The sequence below is a fragment of the Notolabrus celidotus genome, chromosome 1, assembly GCF_009762535.1.
Source record: "Notolabrus celidotus isolate fNotCel1 chromosome 1, fNotCel1.pri, whole genome shotgun sequence".
Lineage (NCBI taxonomy): Eukaryota > Metazoa > Chordata > Actinopteri > Labriformes > Labridae > Notolabrus > Notolabrus celidotus.
In genome coordinates, this window is record NC_048272.1 from 31,142,155 (window position 1) to 31,161,613 (window position 19,459).

At 42.2% G+C, this 19,459-nt stretch overlaps 2 protein-coding genes across 2 annotated transcripts; both read left to right on the forward strand.

Annotated features, from left to right (window-relative positions):
- Window positions 1-2,569: 2,569 nt before the first annotated feature.
- Window positions 2,570-8,311, forward strand: snrpb (small nuclear ribonucleoprotein polypeptides B and B1). The gene is made up of 7 exons (XM_034679867.1): window positions 2,570-2,702; window positions 5,722-5,873; window positions 5,954-6,065; window positions 6,253-6,405; window positions 6,494-6,623; window positions 7,958-8,083; window positions 8,173-8,311. The coding sequence occupies exons 1-7, from the start codon at window positions 2,700-2,702 to the stop codon at window positions 8,211-8,213; spliced, it is 717 nt and encodes a 238-aa protein (XP_034535758.1). The 5' UTR covers window positions 2,570-2,699; the 3' UTR covers window positions 8,214-8,311.
- Window positions 8,312-10,830: 2,519 nt separating this feature from the next.
- On the forward strand, window positions 10,831-19,459 carry ctsa (cathepsin A). Its single transcript, XM_034679853.1, has 14 exons — window positions 10,831-10,943; window positions 12,104-12,267; window positions 13,573-13,684; window positions 13,769-13,819; window positions 13,935-14,021; window positions 14,113-14,268; window positions 14,356-14,532; window positions 16,418-16,509; window positions 16,697-16,775; window positions 16,876-17,024; window positions 17,119-17,194; window positions 17,399-17,488; window positions 18,845-18,946; window positions 19,115-19,459. The coding sequence occupies exons 2-14, from the start codon at window positions 12,104-12,106 to the stop codon at window positions 19,196-19,198; spliced, it is 1,419 nt and encodes a 472-aa protein (XP_034535744.1). The 5' UTR covers window positions 10,831-10,943; the 3' UTR covers window positions 19,199-19,459.

Genomic DNA, 19,459 nt, shown 5'->3' on the forward strand with positions numbered 1-19,459 from the left:
CTTAAGAAACCTGGCCTTGATCGCAGCGTGCTGGCCAATTTTAGGCCTATCTCAAAGCTCCCTTTTATCTCAAAAATCCTGGAGAAAGTTGTTCATGCTCAGTTAAAATTGTTTCTGGATGAGCACGGGATCCTGGAGGTTTTTCAATCCGGCTTTAAAACTCTCCATAGCACTGAGTCAGCTTTATTAAGAGTTTTTAATGATATCCTCCTTGCAAATGACTCTGGTGACTATGTAATTCTTGTTCTGCTGGACCTAACAGCAGCCTTTGATACTGTGGACCACAGTACCCTAGTGGCCCAGCTACGCCACCTAATAGGTATCTGTGGTATTGCACTTGAGTGGTTCAAATCATATCTGGCTGACAGGAGTATAAGTGTAAGCCTTGGAAATTCAGAGTCCAGCTCTGCCCCGCTGCTGTATGGGGTTCCACAGGGGTGGTCGTTTTAAAGTGCTTTATAAATAAAGTTGAGTTGAGTTGAGTTGAGAATTGGTTCAGGGGTTTGGTGCATGGGTTACATGGTCATTGTGTCTCAAGTACCAGTATTTGTGTGTAAACATTCGAGAAAAACTGTAAGATTACGAGTTTTCCATTACGAGAGGCACAGCTGATTTGATTGACAGGCGGGAACTCTGTAGCTGTTGCCGAGGAGGCTAAAGGCCCGTCTCTTTAAGTCACACTTGCTTGACAGCAGTTTGGTTGAGTTCAGCATTTCCAATATTGCTCCCACCCACGATTGGCTTCTAACAGCGCTTCAGAAACAGATAAGTGACATCAAGGATACTACGTCCATTATTTATACAGTCTATGATTTTAGCTGGTAAAGAAACAGACATCAATGCTGATGTGTCCATATGATAATAGCTACTATGGGTTATTTTTATCTTTTTCGTGTGTCTGATGTGCTTTTAATGTTTGGATGCTGTGCTGTACCACAAACTGGGGACATTAAACCAGACCACCAAGAAACTGACTCTGTCTTTTTATTCTACTGCCTGACACCACGGCCACCAGGCTGGTCTTTGACAAAGAAGTGAACAGCACACAGACAGGAAGGACTTTGTTTCGAGACAGTCTAGCTGCAGACCTCCCCAGTGAAGCACCTCCACAGTCGAGGCCGGAAACACACGCAAAACGTTTCAAAATAAAATTGGGTGTTCACTTCTGGTTTAACATTTTGGTCATTTATTTAGATAACTCAACATAATATCTAAAGTAAGAATGGAAAACACCATCTTTTGCAGTTTAAATCTTTTAAACTTCACATTTAGCCTGTCATTTTTATAGTTTCTAATAAAGTGAGTTATTGTTGTATGAATGCAGACCTTTACTATATAGTTACTGTACTGCCTTATTCTTAGGACACAACATCATTTTGTTGATGATGACTCTGATGTTATCACTGGATTAATCTGTTCTCATGAATATCCTGTAACTCTCTGCTGCACATGTGATACCTTTCCTCGTCACACACTCCTGTTCAGCTCACACAGGGAAACATCACTGCTTCCAACACTAACATCCCAACAAGAGCTCACATGTGATCAAACAGAAATGTCTCCATTAATGTCACCTTCTTTTTTAAAAGTCATAGTTTTGGGTATTTTTGCCTTTAATGAATAGGATAGCCAAAGAGAGACAGGAAATGTGGGGAGTAGAGAGTGGGGGAGGACATGCAGCAAATGGCTGAAGCTGGAATCGAGCCTGCGACCTCCACGCCGAAGATTACAGCCTCTGTATATGGGGCGCACTTAGACCACTAGTCCAACAGCGCCCCATTCATGTCACTTTCTTATGTCTCTCTTTTGAACTTTCTCAGACTCACTTCACATCATGAATACAACAAGCTCTTGTTTTGTGTCATTGTCTAGTATATTTGTATGTTATTCTCATGTCACTTTGCTGACTATATTCTCTCCATCATAAAGACAAAGAGCAGAGTCACTTCTTTGATTACAGCCCTCAGTCATATGAAAGGATGCTTTAGTTGTGTTATGTTTTCTGAATTGCAGTTGTGTTTTCTGATTTGTTGTAGGGTTTTCTGATTTGTTGTAGTGTTTTCTGAATTGCCATTGTTTTCTGATTTGCTTTTGTGTTTTCTGATTTGCCTTTGTGTTTTCTGAATTGCCATTGTTTTCTGATTTGCTTTTGTGTTTGCTGATTTGCCTTTGTGTTTTTCTGATTTGCCGTAGTGTTTTCTGATTTGCCGTAGTGTTTTCTGAATTGCCGTTGTGTTTTCTGATTTGCCGTTGTGTTTTCTGAAACGCATATTTCACAATAGTCTCAAATTACTTCACTTAGCAATGAGTATCAATTGGTATTATTACCTTTTCTCCAAACCCAGCAGAAAAAAGGAAAGTTTTTTTACACCATTCCCACCAACCCCACCTTTAACTAATTTCATTTTCCTTCAAACCTACTGTGATGTGACCCACACTCCAGTATGGTAGATGGCAGCATTGCTCATTAATCGTTAGTTGCCACCAGAGGTTACAGAGGAAGACCATCCACTTTGTGCCGGGTAGGAACATTCCTTTTCCATTCGTTTGAGTAGGAACGATTATTCCGTGGCGCATGTTTCCTGTACGTAACTTCCTGTTAATCTCAATAAAGACGGGCCTGGCGGCAATTCCGCAGGTCAATTTTTTGGGTTTGTTCGGTGAATCCGGCGTGAATCGGAGTCATCAGAACCGCAATCATGGTGAGTATCTCCCTGTTAGAGAGACTACGAGCTGTACCTCACCGGGGTCTGAGTATTTATTCAGTATGAGGTTTATTTAAACAATGGCGGGAGTTTGAATGAACGTCTGGTGAACGTCGGTGAATGGCTGCAGTCTCACTCCGGATTTAAAGACCAAGAAACGAACCACATGGTGTATTTTTATGTGTAGTGTGATTCGGTCTGTGGAAGGTTTTCTGTTATACGAGCGGCCGGTGATTTAACGGGACCGGTGGCTGTTTGTGCAGCTAACTGTTAGCCGAGCGGCTAGCTCAATGGTGTTGTGTTTACTTCGGTACTCCCAATGAGATGTTTCCCTGCTCGTTCTAAAACACTTAAATAAATGTGCTATTAAAGTGTTTGAGTTCACCTGATTATCACTTTGTACACGTGCTGTTACCGGGTCGAACTGAAGGAATGCAGGTACGACGTTACCTGGACGTTTACTATCACCTTGATTCAGTATTAAGACCTGAAAGACCCGTATTACTCTAGTTACTGTGACTAAAAAATTTCACATCAATCTACATTTACATGTTTATATTTGTTTTATTGTTTTGTTGTCTCTCTAAAGTGGTCCAATTATTCGATACATGAAATGAATTAGTTTAAGTTTCCGAGTAACAAACAGCACCAGGCTAATGAAAGAAAGCATCTATATTCGTGTTTAACCCGCTTATGTCACGAGACACAGAGCTATCGAGCTAGCAGTGGTGGTATATCGATATAAGGACAAAGTAAAGGTAACCTAAGTGATGAAACAAAGGTGTAAGAGGGAAAAATAGGAAGCACATTTCTGATATTTTCACATTGTCTGGCATCATATAAAGACAGTATAAACACATGAAGGAAGGGTTTGCTTGCTGCTGAAGTCGCCTTCTTTTAAGCAGTGACCATCAGCCTGGAGAACTGAAGCAGATACAGAATAATGAAAAACTGCAGTTCCTAAAGTGTCCACTGGAGGCTGGCTGTAAAAGCACTGGGCACCACATACACACCCATTCAAAGAGTCTGGTTCAAAAAACGGGTTTGGTCTGAATGGCTAATATCTCTATCATTACACTCCATACTGGGGGCAAATTATTTAATAACTTATCTGTTCTGACGGTATTAAGGTTAGGAGTTTCACATGGTTAGTTGCTCAGTTGACTTAATTGACCGGCAGGAACACTGTAGCTGTTAGCGAAGAGGCCGGCCTGACTTTGCCTATCTTAAAGTCACCTGAAAGTTACGAGTCAGCATTTTTACTATGGCCACAATAGGCTTCAAAACTCTGCTTCAGAAACAACAAAGTGACATCACTGAGTTTACGCCCCTGTACCATACACTTTATGGCTTCTCTCGGACTGCTGTCTGCTTCACCATCCATCATAGCTTCTGCACTGCTACCTGTTCAAATGGGTAGCATGTGTCTGCTGACCAAGAGGCTGCAGATTCAGAGCATATCTGAGACTGCAATTTTAAGTTAGTGACAGCACCACCTAGTACCTGGCAAGGGCTACACTTTAAGCAGCTTGTCTTCCTTACCCTAACTAAAACAACAAAACAGATCCCAGATATGTGCATACGATTGTTTCTTATACATAGGTCAGAAAATAGGAGTTCATGCAAAGCTCTTTGTGAACATGCACAGATTTTCGGTGCCTAGTAATTATTTTCTTATTTTTTTACTTGTCACATCTCAGTTCAAATCACGGCATTGTGATAACTTAGTCTTTATCCTCTATGGTCAGTCAGTCTTGAACAGAAGTAACTATCTTTGAGACACCGAGACATCTTAATAAAATGTTAGTGTTGCTGACCTGTAGATGATGGTAGAAGCTGTTACAGAGGACAGAGCAGATTCACTCGGCAGGCAGAAGAAGTGCAACTTCAGCAAACTAACCAAATCTGTCACTTTGCACGTTTGTGTAACGATGTGGATGTTTATAAGTTTAATGTGTGTAGGGATGGGTACTTTTCACACTTGAACTGATACAGTACCGATACCCGGTACCTGGGAATCGGTACCGGTACTCAACGGTAACAATTTTCGGTACTTTTGTGTATTTATGTGGTAATAAATGTTAATTTGTTTAATAATAAAATCTCATATTTAACATAAAATTTAACATATTTATTTCATTTAACATGAAATGAATAGAAACAGGATTATATAGGTGATTAGATATATTAGCTGACACGTGCTTGTGCATTTAATTGCTCTTTCGGGAGTTTATCAATGAACACACGTGAATGCCTGCGGACGGGAAACAGTCAGATCTCGGTCTCTTTATAATAACAGGACACACAACTTACTTGTTGGGCATTCACGCACACAGGAACGGTTATAAACAGGGCAGGTAGTCGGAGTCCGTCTCAACTTAATCCTCCTCTCTGCATCTGCGCGGGAGCGTGCCAAACGGAGCCTGCAGCTGATGGGCGTGTGCAATCATTGCGAGTCTGAGCTGCAGGCTCCGTTTGGCGTGCTCCCGCGCAGATGCAGAGAGCAGAGACGTCCACCCGATCAGTCTCGAACTTTATTACAGGGGGAAAGTATGGAAAATCGCTTACTCTTCCCTTCCACTCCCTCACAGTCACAAGGTTGTGAGGTACCGAAACATGGTACTGTTTGATTTTACGCAAATCGGTACTCGGTAGTACCGACGGAATTCAGTCGGTAACTATAAAAGTACCGAATTCAGTACCCATCCCTAAATGTGTGTCATTAAACGCCAGTAAATATTGCAGCAGCTTCAGGTTAGAACTTTGAGTCCAGATCTGTTCTCTGTAAGGGTCTGTCTTCTAACACTACTACATGTAAACACAGAGCAGACTATCATCTCAAGGCGTGTGGTATTAAAAAGTATCCAAGTATTGAAAACTTCAGTTTCTGTCCAGAGGGCGTATATCGGCCAATCAGACGATGTGTTCATCGCTTCTTTTTTTAATGTAAAAACTTCACCTGAACTGCTCTGTGTTAATGATGTCATGCTCATACTTGTCCCTGATTGGTTCTCAGACGGTGGGTAAGAGCAGTAAGATGCTGCAGCACATCGACTTCAGGATGAGGTGCATCCTGCAGGACGGCCGCATCTTCATTGGCACCTTCAAGGCCTTCGACAAACACATGAACCTGATCCTGTGTGACTGTGACGAATTCAGGAAGATCAAGTAGGTCCAGCTCCTCAGGTCAAAGGTCAACTGGTCCTTTTTTTTCCTGTGTGGTAATAATGACCTTTTCTGTCCACCAGGCCAAAGAACTCAAAGCAGCCGGAGCGAGAGGAGAAGAGGGTTCTGGGTTTAGTTCTGCTGAGGGGGGAGAACCTGGTCTCTATGACAGTGGAGGGCCCACCTCCTAAAGATGTGAGTAGATCACTGCAACTAAAAGGAGCAGACTCTGGTGATGTCCTCTAATCAAAGATGTAGAAAACAAAGTGTGTTGAAGTGTTGGCTACCAATGAGGTCTTGATTTATATGAACAATGTGGCGATACGAGCTGTCCGTCCAACCTCACCAGCCTTTGATTCAGATTCTTCTCTACTCTATCCAGACTGGTATCGCTCGGGTCCCATTGGCCGGTGTTGCTGGAGGTCCCGGTGTGGGACGGGCTGCTGGTCGTGGTGTTCCTGCAGGAGCTCCGATGCCTCAGGCTCCAGCTGGACTCGCTGGGCCCGTCAGAGGAGTGGGCGGTCCTTCACAGCAGGTAACCATGGTAGCATTGCCAGGTGTTCTACATGCAGGTGTAATGTTTGTGTGTGCTCAGTTGATGACACCTTCCTGTGTGTTTCCAGGTGATGACTCCACAGGGCAGAGGGACGGTCGCTGCAGCAGCTGCAGGAGCAAGTATCGCTGGAGCTCCCACACAGTATCCACCTGGACGAGGAGCCCCGCCGCCCATCGGCAGAGGAGCCCCGCCTCCAGGTGAGATGAACTGTGATGGCAGCAGTGTTAATTTTTTTTTATTATATTTTTTCGGCCTTTTGCCTTTTATGATAGGACAGCTGAAGAGAGACAGGAAACGCAGGGAGCAGAGAGGGGGGAAGAAATGCAATACATGGTAGCGGTCGGGAGTCGAACCGGCAAACTCTGCATCGAGGATTATAGCCTCTGTATATGGGGTGCTTAAGACCGCAAGGCCACCAGCGCCCTAGCAGTGTTAAGTTTAACGAAAATTATGGCAATAAATGTTTGTCAACGGACAGTTTTTTTTTAATGACGAAAACGAGACTATGATGAGCTAAAATACATCACTGATAATAAAATCTCTGAGGAATGTAGGGATTGATTTTCTAAAGGAGGCAATGACGAAACGAAAACGTTAGTGGCGGACCGCCGGACATTGAAAGTCCATATTCCCCCTCGCTGACAACTAAGTGTTGAAAATAAAAATGATGCATTCCTGTGACAGGCTGAGTTATTATCTGAGGGGCGCAGTGTTAGCTTGGTCTCTACCTGCAGCAGGTGTGCTTTATGAAGCAGCTCTCCCTGCCTCCAAGCATCTGTCTCAACTTCATTGAAGATATTGATACCAATATCTTATCGATTACATTTATTATTTTAAAGAGTGACTAAAACTATAAAGGGCTGAAAAGACTAAAATGTGATTAAGATTAAAGCCTGGTTTATACTTCTGCGTCGAATCAACAGCGTAGCCTATGCTGTAGCTCCCGTACCTATGCACATTGCCGACGCCCACCTCCTCCAAAATGTAACTATGCATCGAATCAACGTAGACCGCAAGCCCTGTGGTTGATTCGCTAGGCGGCATTGTATTTCCCACATTTAGAGCACCTCTGGGTTCCCCGCACATCGTGCATATATTTCATCTCCTCCTGTCCTCTCTAGTCTTCCCTGTAATCATTGATAAATGATAAACTGCAACATGTATCAGCTGTAGATTAACATGACACGCTTTGAATCACGGTGAAAAAGTAAACAGATCGTAGCAGGGCCGAAAACAGGCAACCCCGACTTTCGGAGAGACCACACTACCCTCAAGCATATCGGAGTATTGCTGCGCGTCAGGGACACAATAATGCAGATGAATGTAGAGCTCACGTCCCCGTCAGCCCTGCTGCGGTGGGTCGACGCAGAAGTATAAACCAGACTAAATGGTCACTTTCATCTAAAGACTAAATCTAAGATAGCTGACATAATGAACACTGGATGGAGGATCATTGATTTGCTGGCTCTGCTCTTTAAAACTGATTGTCTCCCCTGTGTACTTACTGGATGTTTGGCTCCTCCCCCCTCAGGTATGATGGGTCCACCCCCTGGTATGCGACCACCAATGGGCCCTCCTATGGGTATGCCTCCTGGTCGTGGCGCTCCAATGGGCATGCCCCCACCAGGCATGAGGCCGCCACCCCCAGGCATGAGAGGTGAGTGCTCCTGACAACCAATCATATCGCAGCATCATAAAAAAAACTCAGATGAAACCTCACTAATGTCCTCTCTGCTCATATTATAGGACCACCCCCTCCCGGGATGAGACCACCTCCCCGGCCCTGAAGAAGTCCCGCCCCCCTGTCCTCGCCTGTTGTATAGAAGTCTTTTTTTATCTTTTGTTTTGTTTTTAAATAAAGTTTCCTCAGGATGGTTTGATTTCAGCTTGGCTTGTCTGTTCCGTGTCCACTGGTTCAATTAAAGTCTGGTGTCACAGCCAATCAGAGCGGAGATAACTTCATTAGTATGCACTCAGCAGGAGATGTATGGCATATGAAGACTTCACACAAATGAGTGTCACTTACATTTACAATTTTGCGCCTCAAATATAATCCTGAATCTTAAAAGTTGAATAATAAACTTTATCTATACTGCACTTCTCTAAACAGAGTTACAAAGTGCTTTACACATGAGGAAGAAAATTAGAGACTTGACTAAGACCGATTTTAAAAAAAGTGGGGGAAAAAACAGCAGAAAGGGAAGAGCAGAAAAGCAACAAAATGACAGGAAATGGAATGAGATACAAGGCTTCAAAACACCAAGAGGAAAAAAAAAAAAGAGAAACCTTGTAGGAAGAATGAAAAAGTCAAATGATTAGAGGCCAAAAGATCAGAGTTGTCTGAAACAGAATAAAAGAAGTGTTTGAAGGATTTAAGTGTGCACAGATGACCTCTCTAGAAGCGCACCTTTTTAAAGGAAAATATCTGATCTCTGGGAGATTGTTCCAGAGGATGAGCACTCTGACAGATGAGGCACGGTCACCTTGGATCCTCAGCCTGGACTGTGGGATGGCAAGCAGTGACCCGGCTGAGCACTTCAGGGTATGACCAGGCACGCTGGGAGTCAGGAGATCAGATGTTCTCAGGTAAAACACCAATGCGCTTTAAAAGTCAATAAAATCTTAAATTCAAATCTAACAAGATTAAAGAGGCCTAAACAGGAATAATAAGTCTGATATGAATGTCTGCCTACAGTTCTTAGTGCCCACCCTCCTGAGTAGACTGACATGACATGACTGACAATGTCCTGCCAACAACATGATCTGATTGGTTGTAACTGGTTAACTGTTATTTCCTGTATATGAGGTTGAAGTTTGTTTTGTAACATGTAAACAAAGTCTTGTGTTGGAGTTTGTAATATTCCAAATTCTACATTTTCAGTTTCAAATATCTGTTATCGGTCTCATGAACTGCAGATTATCGGTATCATTATCGGCCCTGAAAAACCGATGTCAGTCGACCCCTGACTGTAACTTTGGTTAATTATCAGTAAACATGGTTGATGGTGATAGGATGCTTCTAAATGGTAATACCTTCTAGTAATGGTGTTTTATTTCTGGACAGCAAAGTGTTGACCGATGCAAACTGAACCCCTAATGTAAGACCCAGCATATTTCACCACTGACTGGAGCAAAAATGTTGTTTTCTTTGAAAATCCTTTAACATTTAAACTTAGCTGTAGAGAAAAGGTGAAGTTTATTATTTTTATTTATTATTTAATCAAATGAATTATTTTGTAATCAATCCCAACACCTAGAAATCAATATTTTTGGTGTAAACATCTTTGTTTCTTTAGTTTATAGCTGGGCAATAAGCGTGATAATGTATGGCGAGATAATGATGGCACTCGATAACATTGGTATCACCAAAGTTATTTAAAGGTACAGTGTGTAGAATTTAGCAGTGAAAGAAATGACATATAATATTCAGTATGTTTCAATGAGTGTATAATCACTTTATTTAAACATGATTTAATAATTGTTAACTTAGAATGAGCCTTTTATATTTATGTGAGGAGAGGGACTCCTTCCATGGACACCGCCATCTTGCTCTGCAACATTTCTACAGTAGCACAGAATGAACAAACTATACACAATGCACATGTTTTTAGAAGATGACTTGATAAAGGAAAGATCTTACTTCTCATAAAACACAGGAGCTTATTTTCTGAGGTTTATGCAATATCATTATATATTCTCCTTTCTACACACTGTACCTTTAAATTCATCCTATAAAGAACATTTCTGGGAGTTCTCATTGATGAAAAGCTCACCTGGAAAATTCACATAGATCACATTACCAGTAAAATTGCAGTAAAATGATATTGGAATCATCAGAAGAATCAGACAGTTGTTGCCAAGGAAAATCCTTCTTAATTTGTATTACACTATGATTTATCCTTATATATCTTACTGCAACATTGTTTGGGCTAGCACCTTTAAAAGTAACCTTAATGGTATTTGGTCTCTGCAGAAACGTTTTATTAAAATAGTCACATTTTCCAATCGATTCAGTAGTTCTACTCTTATTTTTCAATCATTACAAATCCGCCCCATCTTTGATCTTCACCATCTACAAATAGTAGATTAGTTAAGTTATATATTGCCTCGTGTTATTGAACATGCAATGTTTGTTTTGAACTTTTATATGTGCAATAAATAAATAAATGAATAAATAAAAAAAGAAAAACAGCTGAAAATTCCTGAAAACCTCAAACGCACCCGAAGGAAGTATCGAGAGTAGTTTAATCTCTTATTTCAGATCAGTTTTGAATAATGAAAGTCCCTTGAATAATGTGTAAATCAGAAAATAAGTAGCTTTATTCTGTCGTTGAATCAGGCTGGCAAGCTGATTGTGAGTAGTTGGCGCCACCGTGTGGTGGAAGCATGTAATTACAGTCCCTCCTCGTGTCATGTGATAGGTCGCTGTCATATGACCTGCTGACTTCAATTATCTGCAGCTGCATTCACACATTTAACCGAACCTGCTGCTGAACCAGGCAAAAACTACTGAAAAGGTGAGTTTATTCCTGTTTCTGACTCAAAGAATAACCTTTTATGTCTTCTTCTGCTTTTAAGGCTTTTTGTCATTTAACTTGTTTTGCACTTTACCTGAACTAACATGTTTCCGGGTTATCAACGTGAGCAGGAACGATTCCCAGGTGGTATTATATCACTTTTACTTAATTAATGTACTTCTAAAACCTGTAATGTGAGCTGTTTATTGGTTTGGCTGTTTGAAATCAGCTGAAAACAAACTACTAGAGTTTAGCACAAAAATTCTCTCTCCACCAAACCCCGCTCAGTTAGACTACAAGTAATATTTGCTTTGTCTTTGTGTAAAACCAAGACATTAAGTAAACACATGTATAGAAATTTTCGGATTAGAACCCCTTTCCTCTCAATTCGGCAGAAAGACAATCAACCTCAACCTTTGCTACCTGGTAGAAATCCTGTTTCTGACTCGTCCCCTTTAGCACTACGGCGCCGTGATCAACAAACAGCCGCAGACCTCTGAGTTGTTGGACAAAGTGAAACCGACTTTTTTTTAATGTTAGTTTGAAGAAGTTTTCAGAAAACATATTACATTTGATGATAAAGGAGAGTTTCCGTATGAGTTAAAGTCATCTGTGTTTATTTGCATTTAGCATGAGTGTGTCTGACTGAGGCACACAACGTGATATGAAACTGCTGACGCTCTGCGCTCACATCCACCGTCTCCCCCCAGACCTCATTTAAAAAAACCTTTAATCTGTTATAGTTCCTCTCTGGGAGAAGAGATTGAAGTGATTCACTTAGGATGAGATATGCTATGAATCAGTATTTTATAGTGACAAAATCGGCTTCTCAAAAATTTAAATTGATACCTCACTTCTTGAGTTTTGCATGTTTAAATATTTTACTCAGGGTGCTTCCTTATCTTTATGCGTCCAGTGCTGTATCTTATAAAAGGCTTTTGCAAAAGCACTCTGCCTCATGAATGTAAAAATCAAAACATAAAACATAAATACATTTTACTAAGAGACTCTGGATGTCATTGAGTTGGTTCCATAAACTCATCATCTGCATCGTCATGGATCATTTCGCCCAGTTAGCAGTTTCCATTTAATCATAAGACACTAGTTTCATATCCTGGTTTATATGATTATAATATGATGTCACATTTGCTGTTAACCAGATGCAGGCAGCGTTGCTGTGTTGCTTCCTGTTCTCTTTGCTGGGCAGTGAAGCGGCTCCAGCTGCAGATGAGGTGACCTACCTGCCCGGTCTGCAGAAACAGCCTAGCTTCAGACAATACTCTGGATACCTTAGTGTGGCCAATGGAAAACACCTGCACTACTGGTCAGTAACACACCTGACACATCAGCATCATAACAGCTCACAGCACTTTATTTTACCTTAATTCAAAATACAAATGCGGTCACATCCTCAGGTGAGAAACACTTCATAATTACACTTCTTATGGAGCTCAGGTGTTGCAGACCGCACCCTTTACCAACAGGAGTTCACAACCATGCAATCAATTGTAGAAGTGTAACACAGGACTTTCACCGGATCCGTGTCCGGTCTGTCTCCGATTCGATGGGGTCCGGCTCCATGCTCTCGTCAGTCAACACCCACTGGTTGCGTTTTCAGAATGCAGCATGGAGCAGGACTGCAGGACAGCTGGAGTAATGTGACCGAGGTTTTCCCACGGTAATCACTGAATCAAGCATTCTCCGCCCCCTCTCCTCATCCATGTTGTCTTTACGGTCCTCTGAAAACCTCTGACCTGTTGACTCCAGGCTTGGCTCCACTCATCATGACGATTTGCTGTTGTAGTTAAGTGAAATACAATCTGGTGATAACAGTGTTTTATTCTGAAAATTCACTGTAAGTTTTCTTTTTTTTTTTGGTGCCTGACTTCCTGTCCCACACCATCTGCTCTGTTGAGATTGATCCATTGTGCTCTGGCATCCTGCAAAGATAGAAGTCTTGCGTATCTGATCCGGAGGGCTCTGGCGTGCCGAATCAGAGACGCAGCCTGAACACAACAGAGCGGATCCAGTGGGAGTTTACACATTGACTAGAATAGAAACCTATCAGATCCATAGCTGTGGATCAGAGGCAGACCGGACCTGGATTTGGTGGAATTTGGCCATCAGAATTCATTTAATGGCAACACTAGCTGAGAAACCCAGAGTACCTGCATGAACACCTGCATGAGTCCTGAGGCTCACTGCATCACCTGCAAGTCCAACTACGGGGCTAGACAGGCAGGTGACATAGTAAACCAGTGCCACAACATCACCAACAAGTCTACCTGAGAAGCCCCAAGTACTCGCAGGTCCACCTGATGCTCACTTCATCACCTGGAAGTCATCCTGAGGCCCTGCTACTTCACCTACAAGTCTAACACAGTCACAACATTACCAGAGAACCTCCAGGTCACCTGCAAGTCCTATTGAAGCCGACTCAGTCACCTGCAGTTTTATCTGAAGAGACCCAGGTCCCTGCATGTCCACCTGAGTCTTACTATTTCACCTTTAAGTTCACCTGAGGCTGGTCATGCCCCTACAAGTGTGGCTGAAACTCGGTGGTAACATCCACCTGCCCCCCTCCCTCACCTGTCCTCAGGTAAACCAACCCTGTTCTTGTTGTTTTCAGGTTTGTGGAGTCTCAGAAGGACCCGTCGGCTGACCCAATGGTGCTGTGGTTGAACGGTGGCCCAGGATGCAGCTCTCTGGACGGACTCCTGACTGAACATGGACCCTTCCTGGTAGGTCACCTGTGACTCCACCCACAGTCACCTGCATCTGTGTGATGTCAGACACCTGCTGACCTCTGACCTCTGATGTTTCAGATCCAGGATGATGGAGTGACGCTTCAGTACAACCCGTACTCCTGGAACAAGGTCAGTTCATCTGTCTTTACCTGCTTCCTGTCAGGGGACTCAGCAGGTGTTGAGATCAGCGGTGAACATAGGAAGACTTCCTGAAAGCTGATTGGTTAATTTTTTTTCTGTGCAGATTGCCAACGTGTTGTACCTGGAGTCTCCAGCAGGTGTCGGCTTCTCTTACTCTGACGATCAAAATTATGTCACCAATGACACCGAGGTCAGTCGCACTCTGCAAATTGGCTCCTGATTGGTTCTCAGGTGTTCAGGCAGGTGTGTAAAGTTTTTGGTTTTTTTCATTCCCTCCTCAGGTGTCCATGAACAACTACCTGGCACTGAAGGAGTTCTTCCGCCTGTTTCCAGAGTTCAGCAAGAATGAACTTTTCCTGACCGGAGAGAGTTACGGAGGAATATACATCCCAACGCTCGCAGAGAGAGTGATGGAGGACGCCAGCCTCAACCTGCAGGTACACACCAGTAATGAAGCTCTCCTAACACTGCAGTACCACACTAATCATGCTAGCTGTTTCTCACCTGTCTCATCTGTTCTGCAGGGCATTGCTGTGGGAAACGGGATGTCAAGTTACGAGATGAACGATAACTCTCTGGTGTACTTTGCGTACTACCACGGCCTGCTGGGGAGCCGGCTGTGGAGCGAACTGCAGAAGTTCTGCTGCAAAGACGGACAGTGCAACTTTTACAACAACCACAACCAGAACTGCTCACTCAGCGTGAGTATCAGACAACTGGACCTGGTTTATTTGTCATCTGACACGCGTCGACATGTCTTAACCAATCTGAACTGGTTGATCATAATCGGGGTTAGACCACTTTATCTGTTTTCAATAGAGTAAACAAAAGGAAGGTGAGGTTATCTGGCTAATCCTAAATCCTGCCCTGGAGTAGATTTAGCTGGATTCAACCATGCAGATTGTGTTTTTTATTTGCAAGACAAACAGACACAAACACTGATGTAGGAAGACAACTATAATCGGGAAATGCGCAGATTTCAAATTTCTGACCACTCCAAAAACTGTGTTTAATGATAATTGGTTTGTGTCTGTGATTATGGACTTGAAGCAGAGAAAGAATCTTGGATGGTTCTCTGGCAGTGGAGGTTCATGGTTAAAGAAAACATAAAAAATAAGAAACTCAAGAAAACTTAAAATGAATAAATATATTAAATTATGTATAATTACTATAATCATCACCATAATACCAAAAATAAAATAATACAAGTTAAAAAAAATAGAATAAGATATTGCTGGATTCAACGATGCAGATTGTATTTTTACTCAATTCAAAGCTGCAGTGTGCTGTTGTCCAAAAGAAGTCTGAAAGCTCATGGTTTGATGGGAAACGGGAACATGAACCTGGATTAAATGTAATCCAGTCCTGGGTTTAATCCAGTTTGTGTTTTCAACTTTTGAGAAGAATTTTGGTAACTTTAATCCTAAATTAAGGATTATCCTGGTCCCAGCAGAGAGCTGGATTCAGTCTGGATTGCAGGAACTAAATGTCAAACAAAACAACTTTTTTACGATCATGCTCATAACTTTGACATTTTTTTCTTTTTTCTTTTGAATTTTTTAACTTTAATCTACAGAGACATGAAATAAACATAAAGGTGGTGGAAAAAGAAAGTCTTTTAAAGTGAACGTCAAAGCTAGAATATTGTGAAAAAGGTTTTTTTTGTAATAAGTCAAAATTGGTCAAATAACTTAAATAGAAATATTAAAATTTTCTCATGTTTACTTTGGAATGTGAATGTTATTACAAAAATGAATATAGAGAAATGCTTTAAAAAATTAAGTTTTAAAAGAAAAGTCTGAAATGTTATATTTTCACTCTCTTAAATAATGATGGAAAATATTATAACTTATTGTGATCTGAGATAGGGATGGGACATGATTCGAGTAATCAGTGTTAATGTGAAAATTATCTCTTAAAAACATAATTTTCCATTCTTTTTTCTGGTTCCCTGGTTGTAATGTCGTACTCCCACCAGATGGTGTCTGCAGTGCTACTGGAAGAAGATTAAGGCCCTGTCCCATTTCTCCACACTTAGCGGAGTGTGCTTTGATATGGCACACTTTAGTGATGTTTTGCCACGTTACAGGAACATTTGCATATCGTGTTTAAGCACTTATTCAGAGATCAAGTGTGCAGGTATTTTTAAAAGTAATTGGAACACACTTGCCGACACCCTTTTCATCACGCAGTAGATTGAGTAGATAACAGTCTGTAAGTCAAATATGCAGCTGATTGTGCTGGTGTTATTTGGCACTCTGCTTGGGTAATTTCTTCAGCCCCTTTGCCCCCCTTGGAAAAAGTATGTAACCCAATTCAGTGCCCTGGTGGTCCAGATTTATCAATCCTGAAGAGTCTGCTTCTGGAGAAGGTTGATCCAGTCCAGTGTCTTTTTGAGAAAGAAAGAGACATGATTAAAACAGATAAGCCAGAAGACCGGGTCAGCTGGGCCGAAGAGGTCTGACGCTTTTTCTACGTCAAGTGTAAACCAGTTTGTCTGCAGCTGGATTACACCTGTTTAATCTGGATTAAGTCTGGTTTTATCCAGTTAAGAAATTCAATCTCAGTGGTTTGTTTGTCCTGCAGCTGTCTGAGGTTCAGGACATTGTCTACAGCTCAGGACTGAACATGTACAACCTGTATGCTCCCTGCCCAGGTGGAGTCCGCCAGAGAGTCAGGTGAGCTGTGACCTCTGACTCATCTCTACATACTGTGGTGTAAATTCAAACAACCATGTAGTCCATAACTGTTACCTTAAATAGGAGCTCACCTGCCCGTGCAGATTACACGTGCTGGGCGAACAGGTGACAGTGTGGCTTGTGTTGATTTATTTCATGTATTTGATTGATTGTTATTGTTTGTCAGTGTTGAAGAAGGTCAGCTGGTGATCAGGGACCTGGGAAACTCATTCATCAGTCATCCGTGGAATCAGCTCTGGAACCAGGTGTGTATTCACCCACCTGGTGTCTTTACATTAAAGTCCACTTATCTAGACATGCATGGATACCTGGTTGTCCTCTGACTCTGTGTCTGTGTGTGAATAGAAGTTACAAGGTCTGGCGGCTCTCCACCTGTCCGTCCGTCTGGATCCCCCCTGCACCAACTCCACCCCCTCCTCCCTCTACCTGAACAACCCATACGTCAAGGGTGCCCTGCACATCAGCCCCAAGGCTCTGGACTGGGTCATCTGCAGGTAACACAACTGAAAAAACGAGCAGTACACACTTCTTCTTTGAGACCTTTGAATACAGTTTTAAATTAGACCTCTGACTTCTCTTGTGTTGCAGCTCTGAGGTGAACCTGAACTATGGTCGAATCTACATGGAAGTCAGGAAACAGTACCTGAAGCTGCTCTCTGCTCTGGTCAGTGAACACACCTGTGATGACTGCTGTTCTCTTACAGATCTAACTTCATTCACAGAATTAGCATTTTTTTACTGCCCAAGTCACAAAGACACACATGTACACTAACATCAGTTCTGACCTGGTTAATCCAGAGTGGATGGGGCTTATTTATCCAGGTGGGTGGTGTCTGTCCTTGTTAACAGTTTTATGTCCTCTCTGCAGAAGTACCGGGTGTTGGTGTATAACGGTGACGTGGACATGGCCTGTAACTTCATGGGGGACGAGTGGTTTGTTGAGTCTCTGCATCAGCAGGTAACTAAGGATCAGACTTATAAACGATGAAGTGATTTAAATGGTGAATCCAGCTGTGAAACACCTGCAGTGTTTGCTGTGGATTCAGTTGAACTGATGATTGACTTAGACAAAACAGTCTGTATGGAGAGCAAAAGCAGGAGAAACACAATCCAGTGTAATGACATCCTGGCTCCCATGGTTGGTAATCTGAGGAGGATGTATTTCTCTATATAAACAGATATCTGTATGAAGACCAGCTAAAAATCTGTTCTAAATCAAACATTTACACTGAGACACAAATCTGCTTGATGCTGTGTCACTAAAGACAATCAGCGTTGAGATTTCCTGACTTCCTGGAATGCATCAGAAATAATGGATCCCACCTCCATTCAACAAACAAACATTGTAAAAGTAGTTTTCTTCTCCTCTTGATGACAGACCTGACAAAGCTTTTTACTCTCAGTTAAAACTAACCTGTAATTATAGATTCTGCATAAACATGTTGAATCTGTATCTCAGGGTCTGGATTTTAATCTGAGAAGACTTCTGGGCTCTGTCTGTAGTCTGAGTAGTATTGACCAATCGGGTATCTGCAGGCTTTGGTGTCTGAAGGAAAAATAGTATGTATGGAGAGCAACAGCAGGTGTTAAAGAATTCTGAGAAAAAAACTGAACATTCCCTGAAGGTCAGACCTAAAAACATCAAAGTCTCTAATCCTCTTTCATAGACCTCCATTCAACAAACAAACATTGTAAAAGTAGTTTTCTTCTCCTCTTGAGGACAGACTTGACAAAGCTTGACTTTTGACTAATCTGCATCATGATGTCGTTATTACCCTTAATTACAAGAACATCAGTTTCTGTTTCAGGTTCATACCGCTGAAGGAAGCCAGAGTGAAGCCTCTGTGGAACTTAATGTTTACTGTGAAACTGAGACTCACCACAAACTGATACATTGGTTCTCCAACAAGGGGATGTAATGAACTAAGAACTGATGTTGTTTATTTTGCAGACATATCTGATTATAGTCAAGACTAAGGGAGTTACCCTTGATTTGATCAAATGCATGTTGACTGTGGTGATGCGATGCATACAGTGTGTTAACGTAATTACACTTTGTTATTGAAAACATGACATTACAGCCCCACAAATTCTCATACATTAGCTGATTACCTAGCTAGGTTTTTAAAAAAGAGCGAGCATCATGACACTGAAACGTAGTCTCAACAGACGAGGCTTACCTTCCTTAGTGGTAGACTTCACAGGTGGAGTCAAATACCTTTTTTTTAAAAAAAGCAGAAGAGAAAACATTCTGTAGTTAGGTGTGATTTCAGGCAGCCTCCAGGTGTGTTCACCTCTCTGATGTCACTCTCAGGTTGAGGTTCAGAGACGCCCATGGCTCTATGACGATGAAGAGGGTCGGCAGGTCGGAGGCTTCGTCAAAGAGTTCGACAACATCGCCTTCCTCACTATCAAGGTAAAACAGACCATCAGGTGACCCTCCTTTAAGACCTCATGATTTCATCCAGGGGGCAAGGCTCTGCAGTAGATCACCTGTTAGCTTCTATCCACGTCTGCATGGAGCTGATGATCAGTGACTTTATTTAAACCCTGCTGCTTACCTTTGACCTCTGTCATCCTGCAGGGATCTGGCCACATGGTGCCATCAGACAAACCAATTGCTGCCTTCGCCATGTTCTCCAGATTCATCAAGAGACAGCCCTACTAAACCCTGACCTCTGACCTCTGCTGGTCCCCCTTCAGGCTGCCACATTTTAATTTGACTTGATTTTTTTCCCACTGCCAGTCAATCAGCTCAGCTCTGCTCCGCTGCAGAAATTTAAGCCTCAACCTCCACCAATCACATCACTCCTCCAGGTCTACTTGCAGAAACGTGCACTGCCCTCAGTCTGTATTATATTTAATGTGAAACTTTCTTTGGTGTTTTTGTTGATTCAAAGGGAAAATAAAGTATGACTTCTTTACTTCA